Source organism: Homalodisca vitripennis, unplaced genomic scaffold (genome assembly GCF_021130785.1).
Source record: "Homalodisca vitripennis isolate AUS2020 unplaced genomic scaffold, UT_GWSS_2.1 ScUCBcl_9848;HRSCAF=18481, whole genome shotgun sequence".
Lineage (NCBI taxonomy): Eukaryota > Metazoa > Arthropoda > Insecta > Hemiptera > Cicadellidae > Homalodisca > Homalodisca vitripennis.
In genome coordinates this window covers 1-14,565 of record NW_025785965.1, presented here as the reverse complement: position 1 = coordinate 14,565, position 14,565 = coordinate 1, and the positions used below count along the sequence as shown (strand labels likewise).

At 35.4% G+C, this 14,565-nt stretch overlaps 1 protein-coding gene and 1 long non-coding RNA gene across 2 annotated transcripts; both read right to left on the bottom strand.

Annotated features, from left to right (window-relative positions):
- Positions 1 to 2,586: 2,586 nt before the first annotated feature.
- LOC124374739 lies at positions 2,587 to 7,513 on the bottom strand. Its single transcript, XR_006923606.1, has 3 exons — positions 7,495 to 7,513; positions 5,269 to 5,381; positions 2,587 to 2,616 (listed from the first exon to the last, which is right to left on the bottom strand). It is a non-coding gene; the product is annotated as an uncharacterized LOC124374739 (long non-coding RNA).
- Positions 7,514 to 7,517: 4 nt separating this feature from the next.
- On the bottom strand, positions 7,518 to 13,407 carry LOC124374738. Its single transcript, XM_046832900.1, has 2 exons — positions 12,974 to 13,407; positions 7,518 to 7,670 (listed from the first exon to the last, which is right to left on the bottom strand). The coding sequence occupies exons 1-2, from the start codon at positions 13,244 to 13,246 to the stop codon at positions 7,518 to 7,520; spliced, it is 426 nt and encodes a 141-aa protein (XP_046688856.1). The 5' UTR covers positions 13,247 to 13,407.
- Between the last annotated feature and the right edge of the window lie 1,158 nt (positions 13,408 to 14,565).

Below are 14,565 nucleotides of genomic sequence, written 5' to 3'. Positions count from 1 at the left end.
TTTCAAGATAATGGTAATTTAAAGTTATAAATGTTTACAATTGAAACACTGTACATGAATATGTTTACACACATATTGAAAAAACATATTTAAAATAAACTCTTTCGCCTTCTCAAAATCCTAGTAATCCCTCTCTGGCATATCGTTAGTTCTCATGATTCACCCTTGCAGGGAATTTAAAGTCCTTTTGGAAATTTTAACGTCATTAGTAAGAAAATCTGACTATTCTTTTAATAAAAAAATTTTTGGAGACCTCTGAATCCCTGAAGTTTACTAAAACTGACAAAGTAGTAAGTTTTGACGTTGAAAGTCTATCCACAAATATAGCAGTTCCAGAAACTCCCAAAATCATCAAATCAAACACATTGAGAACTGGCATCTTAAGTGAACTAAACACACTAATCATTTAACTTTTTTGCATAGTTAAAAGGTTGTAAACCTTATGCCTATAGTGTTGACTCTAAACACTCCTTTCCATAAATAGGAAAGCCAGTAAATTTTTTGTCGTCTGCTTCTAAAACTTTACTTAAAGAAATAATTGCATATCATCATTGAGAAATATGTCTCCTCCAAAATAGTACTGAATGTAACAAAATTGAATTCAAAACACTGATCGGTACAGAATCCAAACAACATTCTCGAAATCATCCAAAATAGACGTAAACAGTTTTCGGATATAGACAAGAAAAAGAAAATCTCAAAACTTGACAAAATGTGAAATCTACATTTCTTCCGACTGAGCTGGAAGGGATATTTAAATAATCTTTTTACTCACATTTCATATTTTATACAATTATGTTTTGTAACAAGTATGCTGCATCTATTTGCTGAAAACGGCTGACTGGCAGTACACAAATTACTAATTGCTAAAATAAATTATTGTCATATTAAAAAAAAAAAATGCAAATATGTTACAAATAGCCACTCCTACTAATCAGATTTGCATTCACAGTAAAAAAAAACATTTAGTGTATCAACATTACAGGTACAAATGACATAGGAAGAATCCATATTGAATTCAGAATTGAGAATCAAGACCACCATTTTGGTATTAATATATGAAACGGAATCAAAGTTTTTCGATATTAGTGCATCCCTAATAAAAACTAACAAACTCATTTATATATGATTTTTTCTTTAATTTAATTTATGGTTTTTATTGTTACTACTGAAGTTGGTTGAAAATTAGAATTGAACAATTCCAAAGATTTTAGCCAAATTTCCCATCCTTAACAACAACTCACCATAATATTTTATACCAACTCTATGCACTAATTGATGGACAGTCCTGTTGTAATGTACTCACCCATGAAGGATGAAAGGACCCTCGCCGTTGCGTATGAGGAAGCAGTTGTTACGTGTGGCACGGCCAGTACCAGTGTACAGGTGGTGCTGCAGGGGGATGGGCCGCTTGAGTGTACTGATGACGTATACCTCGCCGCTTGGTGGTGCAACCGAACCCAATTGGCAAACTCCATTGTGTTTGGCACTGTGGCACTGAGCATCACGATGCTGACAGTCTTGGGCAGCAAGATAACCACTTCCCTCCCACACATAGCCTCTCTGATAACACAGACACATGTTACTGCAAGCTTGTTGTACTCGTATACTCGCTGCTTGGTGGTGCACCCAACCCAATTGGCAAACTCCATTGTGTTTGGCACTGTGGCACTGAGCATCACGATGCTTGACAGTCTTGGGCAGCAAGATAACCACTTCCTCCCACACATAGCCTCTCTGATAACACAGACACATGTTACTGCAAGCTTGTTGTACTCGTATACTCGCTCTGCTTGGTGGTGCACCTCAACCCAATTGGCAAACTCCATTGTGTTTGGCACTGTGGCACTGAGCATCACGATGCTGACAGTCTTGGGCAGCAAGATGATTCACCTCCTCCCATACATAGCCTCTCTGATAACACAGACACAGATTACTGCAAGCTTGTTGTAAGCGTACTGATGACGTATACTCGCCGCTTGGTGGTGCACCCAACCCAATTGGCAAAACTCCATTGTATTTGGTACTGTGGCACTGAGCATCACGATGATGCTGATAGTCTTGGCATAATCTCAGCATAAAAGGCCAAAATTGGCTGGCCAATTAGTTAAAACTAATTTAATCTTTATTATTTTTTGTACCTAATTTGTATAAACGAGGGCAAACAATTAATTAAGTTTTCTCAATGAAGATTTCAGAATTACTAATGTTACGTTTTTCTTTTCTTTTGAGTCTCCACTGTGAACAATTCTCAAAGCTCACACACAGCTCAGTTAATAAAACAACGGAGCTTATTAAAATTTCAAAACTATTAAAATATATTATGATTTCTAATATTCAGGATCTAAAAGTAACTAACCTCACGGTCATGTGATGTAATGGACCTCATCAAAGATGACATATGCAAGGTCATTGATGACCTCACTCCGTTTGTACAGCATCGATCGCAGGATCTCTGTCGTCATGATGATGAGACAGTCAGCTTTAGGGTTCAGTTGGAGGTCGCCGGTGATCAACCCCACTTCGCCCATCTTGTGCTCCCTCTTCAAACACCTTTTTGAAGTCTCTGAACTTTTGGTTTGACAGGGGGCTTTTATAGGAGACGTGTAGATAGCTCTGCGAGCAGAAGTCAATATTTAGATAAAAAAAACAAAAATTCTTTATATCTGAATGTTAATAAGTAATTCACGCTATCCTTAATTGTTCATATCATTTTAATATTTACCCTCAAATTTCATAGATAGATTTCTTGAGTTATAATCTGTCTGGCAATTTAATGGATGTTACAATGTATTATTTATTTCTTGATTTGTTATAGAATAGAAAATAATTACAAACAGAAATATTATTTTTTATTATTATTGTTTAAAAATCCTTATTATCAGTGTTTAGATCAAGGTAATTGCAATATTTTCTTCAATTTCCGAGAAAATTTTTGGGTTGGAATGGATTTGGTTTACATAATAATTTAGTACATCTTTTCATTGTTTAAATAAAAGAAAATCAACTAAATATTAAATAATAATGTGAGTAAAACAGAGCTACAGAAAATGTGCGGAATTAAGAAGCACTGAATGTGAATGTATAATTATGTGTGATAACACTACAATTCTTTAAATGCTTGTATTTTCTCATAGTGAAATTGTTTTTACTTTTCTGTCCAGTTATCTTTAGCAATAATTTCAAAAAGTTTGTTATAAAAAAGGAAAGGCAGATTTCTATTTAAAGGAGAAATTAAGAGGAAGGCTTAAAAAAAGCTTTAATTTATACAACAAAACTTTACGAGAAGCCTTACATAAAATTTATCAAAATAATATTTCTTAATTAATATGACACAGTTGTCTGGATGATAAAAAACATCTGGAAAATAGTGATATATTCAAATTATCCTGCAATAGGAAAACACAGATATCTTAAAAATGATGGGAAAAGGTAATTTAAACTTAATGATTATTTACAGAGAAAAACCCTTTAATTCTACTTACATGCAAGGGTTAATCCAGACAGTAACCTCCAATTAGAAACAAACAGAAAACTATTAAAGTTACAACAATTTTGTTGTATAAGTCTGAAAAATATAATATCCTCTATTTTTCTACATAGTTGCCAGACAGGTTCAAGCACTTGTCATATTTTTTGAAACAGTTTTTGAAATACTCTTTACGTAACAATCTGCTAACCACTGAGATGCAAGCCACTGCTTAATGTTAGGGGAACAGGTGTGAAAGTAGTTAGAAGCCAAGTTCGGGCTGTAGAGGGATAATCAGAAACGTTCCTTTCAAACTTGGCTAAAAGTTTATTTTGTTCTTCGAGCTGTGTGAGAGGGTGAGCATTACCATGCACAAATACAACACCTCATGTCAGAAACACCATGATGCTTGTTTTGAATCGCTCTCCTTAGTCTTTTATAGTGTTACAGTGGACTTTGGAAGTGACGGTCATACCACATTCCAGAAAATCAAACAAGAAAAGATGCCCCTTAGTATCCCAAAAACCATGACTATGCTCACTTACAAAGTTTAACAGGATTTCTTTGGCTTGAGATGCGTTGACATTGTTTTGTCTCAGGATTCACATAGCCAAAATCCCATTGCCAAAACAAACCATGTCCATCTCTTACTTCAAACTTTTAATGAGAAATAAAGTTTAGGGGGTTTTTCCTGTTTTGTAGTCGTCGGTATGAATTTTTTGATACCCAACGAGCACAAAACTTGTGGTAGCATAGTTTTTCTGTCACTATCTCATGGAAAAGATACAAGACGTTTTAAGAAAATTATCTGAAAAGTTTCGAAATAGTGACGTTACGGTTTTTACAAACTTTGTAATTCCTCTCTTCAGTAGGTCAACACTGACAAGAGAAGGCCTACCGCTCTTTACATGTACATGTTTGTTCTTCAATTTTTTTTAAATTGTACCCATTGACAGATTACACCTTTACTCATAATGTTTTGGGCCATACATCGCACACAATTCACAATGGGATCTCTCAGCTGCTGAGTGAGTTTACACCTAAAGAAATCTTATCTACTACTTTACAGTGTGCAGGATTTATCTACTACAGGATTGATAACTGGACAACACGCAAATGTACGACTGTCTCGTACAGTTTAGAAGTGTACTGAACCACTGTACACACTGATGTCCATATGGTGACTTTACTATGCATGAACAGTAAGGTATTTTTGGATAACGATAACCCTCATATTTATACTACATAGTTGACTATTACACTCTAAAAGATCAGTTTCACAGTGGGAAATCATAACACACAGTTCATTAAGCATTCAACTAGACTGATATGTCACCACATTAATGGCACACAAAGACATGGGTAGGTGAATATAAGTGTTGGAGGATTAGGTAATGGTCAGCAATTTCAAGGCAATTTCATTGCCGGGTTTGTGAATGTCGTAGTGTCGTTTACGTGTAATATTCCTGTTTGTTCTTTAAATTTATGAAATGATAATCAAGATGACCTCTGAAGCTTCAGCACAATTGATCCAAATTCTCGAGAAAACTGTTTCAACACAGATAAAAATATGAGTTGGAAGCTGCCCAGAAACTATCTGGAACAAGCTGCTCAGACTAATTTGCCAGGAATTTGTGAAAACACTCCTCTGACGTCCTTCATCATGGAGGAAAATAGTCCTGTTGCTCGGATGGCTGCTGGCCTGCAGCATTAAGAACACCCTGAACAGCTCTGTTTTGACACAGCTTCAATCTCTATCATTCTATCTAAAATACACGTAACTGTAATGAAGAGCTTACCGCTGTTTTGATCGTAGAGAGATGGCTATAGCGTATTCGGCCACTGCTGTCTTGCCAGCAGACGTGTGAGCTGCTACAAACACATTCTCGTGCTCTTCTAGTTTGAGTACAGCCTGTATAACACAGTACAATGGCAATATATTACATAATAGTTCACATCTGTTCCAAATATAATAAATATAATTACTTCCAAAATAATACAATTGCTTTTGAAGATCTCGGTAGTAGCACTTGAAGAAAATCCTCAAGTTTGAGTCTGTCTGTGTTAGTGTTAAGAATAGAATCATCAATGAAAAAAGTACCGTTTGAATTGTTATGAAATTGCAAAATAGTTGGTATCTTTTAAAAATTTTTATAACCAATGTAAAAACAGCTGGAAACCTATCAAAAGACAAAATGTTTGCTAGTCACAGCTTGTGCAAGCATACATTTAAAGTGGTTGTGCTCGCTTATGCCCTCGACGGATTCCGTTGAAACTAGGTATTGTTGGAATTGCAATAAAATTCTTCAGAATAGTTGGTGTCAAACACATTTTTCATGACTACACTGGTTTTTTTTTGTTATTTAACTTTAAAAATTTTCATGGTCGCTATTTTGTTAATATTAAAGAAAATAACACACATTACTTTTTTATTTTCGTCTTACCTATTCAAACCTATGTGCTGAATTTGGTTTCTTTAACTTTACTAGTTTTAGAGATAAAAAATCTGTAATAATAAAAAAAAACAAAAACACAAAAACGGCATGCTAGCGGATAAACAATATGAAATTGGAAGGAAAAAGTTATTCTTATTTTTTATCATAGAATCACACATTAAATCTGAAAATGCATAAGCCAGCCCAACCTTTTTGTTACACCCTGTATTGACCACCAGATTCTTTTGGAGAAACTTAATTTATTATGGTGTTTGTGGTCACCAATTAGATTTCTTTAAATCGTACTTACTTGGAAGGTCGCAATATGTAGATAATGGGTAAGGATCAATCTAAAAAAAGTTGAGGTAAATGAAGGTGTGCCTCAGGGATCTATATTAGGCCCAACATTGTTTCTTTTGATTATGAATGATCTGCCAAATAATATTAGGTCGATCCTTTACCGCTATGTTTGCGGACGACACTACTTTTTTAAGTGTTGACAGTGATGTAAAATAGTCTTTCATTAGTAGTAGAAAACACCATGAAGCAAGCAGTAGATTGGTTTGCAGCAGTCAAACAGTTTAACACTGAATCAGGGCAAAACCCAAAATCTTTTATGTAGCTTAAAAAATAGTGTAAGCCTAGGCCATATTGAATCCATCACAGAAATTAAAATATTAGGAATAATAGTAGATAATAAGTTAACTTGGACTCCCCAAATAGAATCAATGTGCCACAAAGTTTTAGCCAAAGTAATTTACTTGCTCAAGAGTCTTTCTTCCATGTTTACCATTACAATATTTACGTATAGTTTATTTTTGCCTTTTTTTCATTCTGTGATATGTTATGGTGTTCTCCTGTGGGGAAACAGCAGTCATGTAAATAATATTTTTATATTGCTCCAAAAGAAGGCCATTAGGATTGTTACCAAATCTCTAGTCAAAGCTCAATTGCAAACCCCTTTTTGTAGATAGTAGAATTTTAACTGTGATAAACCTGTATATATTTGTCTGTGTGGTAAATGTGAAAAATAACTCAAATTTAGTTTCCGTACATAGTGATGTTCACAATCATGACACTCGCAATCAGTCTAAGGCAGTAATCCCCACTTTGCAGATTAAGTAAGAGTACAAATAGTTACAATGTTGTTGGCCTCAAGTTGTACAATAAACTACATATTGCATCCAAGTCCTTACCTCTTAGTCTATTTAAGGTCAGATTTCACAAATGGTTAATTGCTAACCCTTTTTATGACTTAAAAGATTTTTTAAAGTTTGATAATATTATAATTTAACTAGGGCCTACTTGTTATATAGACTATTATTTTTAGGCTACTTATGTTTCATACATTTAAATTATTGTAATAGCCTAACTTATTGTTACAAATTGACTATGTCTATCACATTTTTGTAATGTTTAATGACAATAAAGAACTTATGACTTATGACTTATGACTTATATACAAAAATTTTCTAATTTACCATAAACATCTAATTTTGTGCTGTGAAAAACACTTAAAAAAACATAGCAAAATCAATTAAATTTTATTTATATAGATTACTAATGTATGTATTGTGCTTAATCTCACACCTGCTTCTGGAAGGTGTCCCAATTCAAAGGGCCATGTGAAAGCCGGACTTGGCACCTTCTTGTTGAAGTCTGTCCACTGGAGTGCTGATGTCGATTTCTTCTGCCCACTGAGTCTTCTCCACAGCCTTCTTGATCACAGCCTTCGAAATACTCAGCACGGGCCCCACACTAGTATCCTAGTCAGGCAGTACAAATGGCTTTAGCTTCTCTCTATTTTGTATCCTGTTTCATACTAAAATCAGAATTTTTATTTGATAAAAAAAAACCAAAAATTAGGTTTTTATATCTTCAGAATTATTTATTTCAGGCTGTTTTCTGAAATTTTTAATTTACATGTAAACGAACGGCCCAATTGTAATATCTAAATTTTAAATGAATATTTTCTTTCCAATCCAACAGCTTAATTTGTTTTGGGTCTGTTAGACAAAACCAACCACTTTAGCACTGACCTAGCACATAGGCCAACCAATAATCAATTATTGTTTAAAATACTAATATATTTCTCATGCAATATTTTTTCATCTTGTTAAATTATAAAAGGTCGCCAACATCCAATTGATTCGCCACAGAGATTAATATGAAGACCACTAATGTCTCATTAATTGGACCGCCAAGGTTTTAGGTTTAAACTGCCAACGTTCAATCGGTAGCCATTTAGGAAAAAATTATTTTTAACTGTATATTACAAGCTTTTTGAGTTTGTTTCGACTGGTTTGGTTTTGTTTTGAAGTAAACAAGGACTAACTATCAATGTTATAGTTGGTACAGTACCACTAATAAAACACTTTTACTCCCTAATTCTTGCTTATTAAACAAATTACTTTCAATCTATTAATAAAATTCTGGAATTTCTTAATAGATTTCTCTTTTGGCAGTATTTACTAAACACTGTAAATAAATTAATGCACTTTTTATTTCACAGTGATTTGTAGCCAACCTTAAAACTATAAAACAAAAAATATAATTCAATTCTCATCCAACCTTAGAATTAAAATTGAAAAATATCATTCAATTCACATTAAAACTTAAGAGCAGTACAGAGAAAAAGGTAGAGCATTGTTAGAGAGTATAACTACAAGCCTTGGTGGCTCGGACCCGTTATGGTCACAGGACGCGCAGCAACCTTGGGTACTGGCGTCCCAAAGGGTTAAATATATGTATGTTTATTTATTTAGATTTTAGGGATTCAGCAAATACAAAGCTATGTAAATTAACACTTTGTACCCTGAGCCCGAGTATAGGTCGGGCCGCGTCGGCAGCGCCTGCTACCGGCGCCCGAGTATCGCTCGGGTTGTGTTATTTAATTGTATTATTTAGCTCAGTCATCTTATTTTTGGATTCAAAACATTTTTATTATGTTCATTGGTTGTCTAAGTTCGTATTTGTTGGTTTTGAGATCCCTGGGTTCACGTTTTAGTAATGAAATTCGTATATTTTATCGTCGTACTACAAGCGAGTCTAGACACCTGATCGTACGCGCCGCGGCTGATCGTTGATAGTGTCAGTTTGCTTTGTAGTGTTTCACGTTGTGTGTTGTGAGTCTTAGTGATGTCTCACTAAGTTTTCTACAAATCTTGCCGACAAATACTGAAGCAAGATTGTTATTATAATGTATTCTAAATGTGAATTTAACTGTTTATAACTACAAGTAGTTATAGTGAATATTTTGGCGGCCACACCAAAACATTGTAATGGCCCACCAAAATATAGATGGAATCCAAAAATAAAATAGAACGACTGGACACACTTCCTTCACTCCCACAATCCCCGAAATTCTCATACTGACAGGAACATGGGATCCCTAAACAGCGCAAACCTAGAAAACATCAGGATACCAGAGTATGAACTCATTGGAGGGTTCACAAGGACACAACATAGGAAAGGTGGTGAGTGGCAATATTCAACAACAAGAACTTAAAAAGCAAGGTCAGCATAGTTATCCATCTCAGACTCAACAAGTGAAATGATCTGTGAATCCATAACACTGAAGATAAATCTCAAAAACTGCTTTCTATACCTAGTGTGGAGTCTACAGACCTCCACATTCTAAACCACCTTTGAGAACGCGCTATTGATACACTCTCAACAGAACTAGACAAAATCCCAAATCCAAATAACCCGATAGTCATAATGGGTGACATAAATGTTGATAACCTGACAGATAGTCAAGAAAGCCAAAGCTTAATGGAAGCTCTAGAGGGATTCAATATTAAGAGATTAAAACTAACTCCTACTAGGAATCACCCACCACAGCCAGACCTCTATTGATGCCATCTGCACAAACATAAGTGAGGATCAAGTATCCCATAGTGTGATCACCACAGGGGGGGGGGGGGCTTTCATACCAACCACTGTACTGCTCAACTGATGTCGTTGTAACCGTAAAAACCATTGACAATCATATTCCAATAAAGTCTAAACAAAGGGTTATAAATATGCACAAAATGGGAGGAAATACGAACAATCTTAGCACCCAACAACTGCGGCAGATGTTAATATCTAAAGGAAAATACAGAGGCTGCCTTCACTGCTCATGGACAGTGTCTTGCGGTTTACTCTGGACGCGGTATGCCCACATAAAAACAGTACAAATAAAGAAAACACGAGTAAAAAGAGTATGGGATGGCCGAATGTAAAGAACTTAAAAGATCATATTTAGAGGCATTGAACCGAGAAATCCTCACTGGTAATATAGAAGACAAAAATAACACAGCTCTCAGAAAGAAAAACTATGACCCTCAAACTGAAAGATCTGAGGAAAAAGCACAATGTACACCTTATAGAGCAAGCAGAGAACAAATCAAAAGCCTTATGGAAAGTAATAAATTCAGAGAGGAAGAAAAAGAGTGAGACTTCAGTTTTAGAAAACCTGAATATAGAAGGATGGCATGCACAGCTCACCCAATAGAATAGCAAACTACTTAAACAGTTTTTTTTTAGTGACAATTGCAGATAGAACACTGAAACAGAACGATACGACGAAGGGAAGAACATGGCACAATAGAAGACCCCTGTTGAAAATATATTGGCTCAAAAACCTCCAGCTTTACAAGGCAACTGAAGAAGAGATAAGAAAAACCATAGATTCAATGAAACCCAAAAAACTTCGGCTGGAGAAGACGAGGATCTCATCTAAATTAATTAAATACTGTAAGAATGAACTAGCAGCCCCTCTAAACAAACCTAATAAATAAATCTCTTAACGAAGGAGTATTTCCTAGCACTTTAAAAACGTCTAAAATATATCCAAAATACAAAAGTGGAAAAACCACTGAAGCAACCAGCTACCGCCCCAATCTCCTTAATACCAAAACTTCTCAAAAATTCTTGAAAGAGTAGTTCTCAACAGACTCACAGAGCATCTTCATCAGCATAACACTTTTTACCTCTAAACAGCACGGCTTCAATACAAGAACAGGTCAAACAACAACAGCCATTACGCAACTCATAGAAGGCCTCATAGAGAAGCTAGAACAAGGCTACATTGCCTCAACAATCTTGCTGGACTTCAGCAAAGCATTCGATTGCCGGGACCACAAACTGATAATAAAGAAACTAAGGGTTCTTGGTATTTCTGGAAAAGAAGCACAATGGTTTCAAAGCTATATAAGTGACAGGAAACAGTTGGTAGAGATCACATATGAAGACAATCACGTCCTACAAAAGATGAAATCACAAGTACTACCAATAACTAGAGGGAGTGCCACAAGGATCAGTGCTTGGTCCTGTCCTGTACATTCTTCTATAGGCAAACGATTTTCCAAAAATACCTAGAAAACTTCTGCGAGGCGTTCATGTTTGCGGATGACACAGCGTTTGATTGTTGCTGACAAAAAATAAAGAACAATTGGAAATAAATTCCTATGTGGCTTATAACATGGCAAAGCAATACTGCTACCAAAATACCTTGTCTTAAATGAAAGCAAAAAACCTGCCAACTCATCTTCACAACAACCCCAAACAACCATCAGGGGCTCCCAGACATCACAACTGTCAGTATAAATAAAATACTTAGGCATAATTTTAGATAATACCCTAACATGGACACCTCACATAAACCAGTTATGCAATAAATTGAACTCCAGTCTCTTTGTTATTAGAAGAATGAAACAGATCAGCGACCATAAAACAGCACTAACTGCCTACTATTCACTCTTTGAGTCCCAGCTTCGATACGGACTGGTAGCCTGGGGAGGTACAAGTGACACAAATCTGCAAAGAGTACTGATCATACAAAAAAGAGCAATAAGAACTCTGAACGGACTGGGCCCCAGAGACTCTTGCAGAGAGGCTTTTAAGGAGCTCAAAGTACTGACAGTGGCCTCACTCTACATCCTTGAAACTGTGCTCTTTACAGTAAAATCGGGCCAAACTAGAATGGAAGAAACAGCATTCTTTATAACACCAGGTACAGACACAACTTTCTGCTTGACGCTCACCACCTTAGTCTATACGAGAGGAAGCCTTCCTATAAAGGAGCCACCTTCTACAATCGACTGCCTGAGAATTTCAAGAGGCTGCCTGAGAAAAAACTGAAAACCGCACTGTCAGACTGGCTACTGGACCGATCACATCTACACAGTACGAGAGTTCCTGAACTGGAGAACCCATTGACAAAAAAAAAAAAAAACTATAGCAACTTTTATGATGTTATATCATAACCTTGAAATTTAACACTTTTTTTACCTATGTACAGTAAAATTTTTGTATGTATGTAAATGTAAACCTGTGTTTTTTCTTACAATGTAATGTTTTTTGACGCAATACTATACTCTATGTATATGTAAATAAAGATTGATTGATTGATTGATTGATTGGTTTGTAAATAATTAGAACTTTAGTTTCTTACTGAATGAAGTAAAGGTTAAATGCAAACAATGTTTGAGGTTATCCGTGTGTTTTGTTTTGTATTTACACTCACTTTGTTCTTTCTTCTCGACTTTCCGTTGATTTTCTTTTATATTCTTTACTTATTATTTTCTGGGTGATGGAATCAAAAGTGATGCAAGACTGCAAGTATGCTCACAAAAAACAAGGAAGCAACTAGCAAAGCTGGAAGGAAGGAAACATCCTGGCGGTGCCCAGACTGTACAGTGCCACTTTGAGTACCATTGTTTTTTAAAAAATTACCACACTAAGGCGAATTTACCTGAACTAACAAGCTATGTAGCAAAAACTTTTTTTGTATTTTTTACATATTATTCAATATTATGTAGTAATTTTATTTCGAAAATAACCTTATTTTTGTATACATTTAAAAAAAGTATGTTTCTCTATCTTTAAAATGATATACAGTATGAGTTTATAACATAATTACTGTAGTAACACAGAATTTTTAAAAGCATCATAAAACCCCCAGGGAGCCACGCCGAAACATGTATTAAGAGCCCAGGGTACAAAGTGTTAAAGAAATTGTCTATTGTATATTAAATTTCAACTCAATTCTTATTAATTACTCCAGTATATATAAAATACTCACTGGCGGTAAAACATTTTCCTCTTCTACATCTGAGGTTATCTTAAGCTCAATAACAGGTGCTTTTTCTTGGGGCTCCGGCTTCTTGACTGGTTCCTGCCACAGTCCCAGGACATCGTGTTCCTGGTTGATCAGGTTCATCAAGTTGACCACATTCTTCGTCCCCACCAGATCTACCTCTGGGAGCTTTTCTTCTTGTGGTTCAGCAGGCTTGGGGCTCGGCTTGGTCGTCGAGACCAAAGGTGTGAAGCCATCCTCAGCAAAACTCCAGACCATGGGCAAAACCAACTGGAATCGTCAGGAAATCTGAAATAATAGACAAGAGGTATATTTTTGTTTTATATTTCTCAAAGGTGTTTTGAAATTTCTTCTAATAAATAGATAACTACCTAATATGCAACTTAGTGACTAAATTGAAATATCTTTCTTCTATTTCAAGTTCATTAACATACGTTTGTACGTTTTAAAACTAATATACAGAGTTATTGCCTAATTTTGTATTTGTTACGACTTCAATGAATGGTGACAGAAAATACTGGGCTATTCTCTTAGGAAAAGCAATTCATTAACCCAGTGTGGCACTAATGATTCAGTTCATTATTTAATGGTGGGCGTGAATCCAGGAATTTTTCGAAATCTAAAATTCCGAAAATGTTTAATAAAATCAAATCCCGAATTTCTTTTTTCAAATTGCATCTAAGTAACAATATAGGAAAAACTACTGTGTGTAATTCAATTGATTTTTCGGAATTTATTAATTAGTTCAAAGAATGAGTTCCATTACATTTGTAGATTTGAATAAGTTGTGATTATTTTTGTTACACGATATGAACTAGTTGATGGAAGGATACTTGTGTAGAAATGTTTGATCGTAGTATTTGCTTTAGAAAAATTAAAAAACACAAAGATCTTTACCTACAGAAGTGGGGGTTGGTTAAAGGATGCCTCTCTCTAAGCGAGGAGGTTACGAAGTTTCAATTCTTGATAGACAATTAGACAATTAGACATTATTCTTTCTTTGTTGTTTCTTTAAGAAATACAATTAGCGTCAATAGTATATCATAACAAAAACTTAGATTAATATTTCTTGCTATTACAAATATTGATATGGTATTTATAGAAGATCGAAGAACTCCTTCAGATGAATATACAGGTCGTTCCGATCAGACCAGTCTCGGAAAATGTCTTTTTAGTTCGTTCCCTTTCATGTTCTTGAGATTTGGTGGTAGTGCATTAATGGATTTTTGCGTTTCCAAGTGTAAGTAAGGTTTTTTGTTTTACTTGAATTGCGATTTGTGGTGGCTGTACAGGGAGAATGTAGTCCGATGTTGCTAGTCTGTCTGGTGTGGTTGATGGACGTGAGCATTTTCATTTCTAGGACGGGCCATCTGGCTGGTGTAGAGGACGACTGCATGGATGTATAGTGCTATGACAGTCAGAAGCTGCCAGGGATTTGAATCAAGCTTTCTCTGCAGCTTTCCCTAGGGCTGAGGCTATAGAGTGCCCTTACAGCCTTTTTTCTGGAGTATCAGGATTTTGTTTGAGATTGGTTTCAGATGTTCCTCCCCATGAAGGAGGGCAATCAAATTTTGTAA

Excerpts from the sequence above, each read along its gene's own strand:
- LOC124374738 (XM_046832900.1), bottom strand. The coding sequence starts at position 13,246 with ATGGTCTGGAGTTTTGCTGAGGATGGCTTCACACCTTTGGTCTCGACG. Across the intron at positions 7,671-12,973 it reads AGGAAAATGTTTTACCGCCA|GATACTAGTGTGGGGCCCGT; the intron begins GTGAGTATTTTA and ends CTGCCTGACTAG.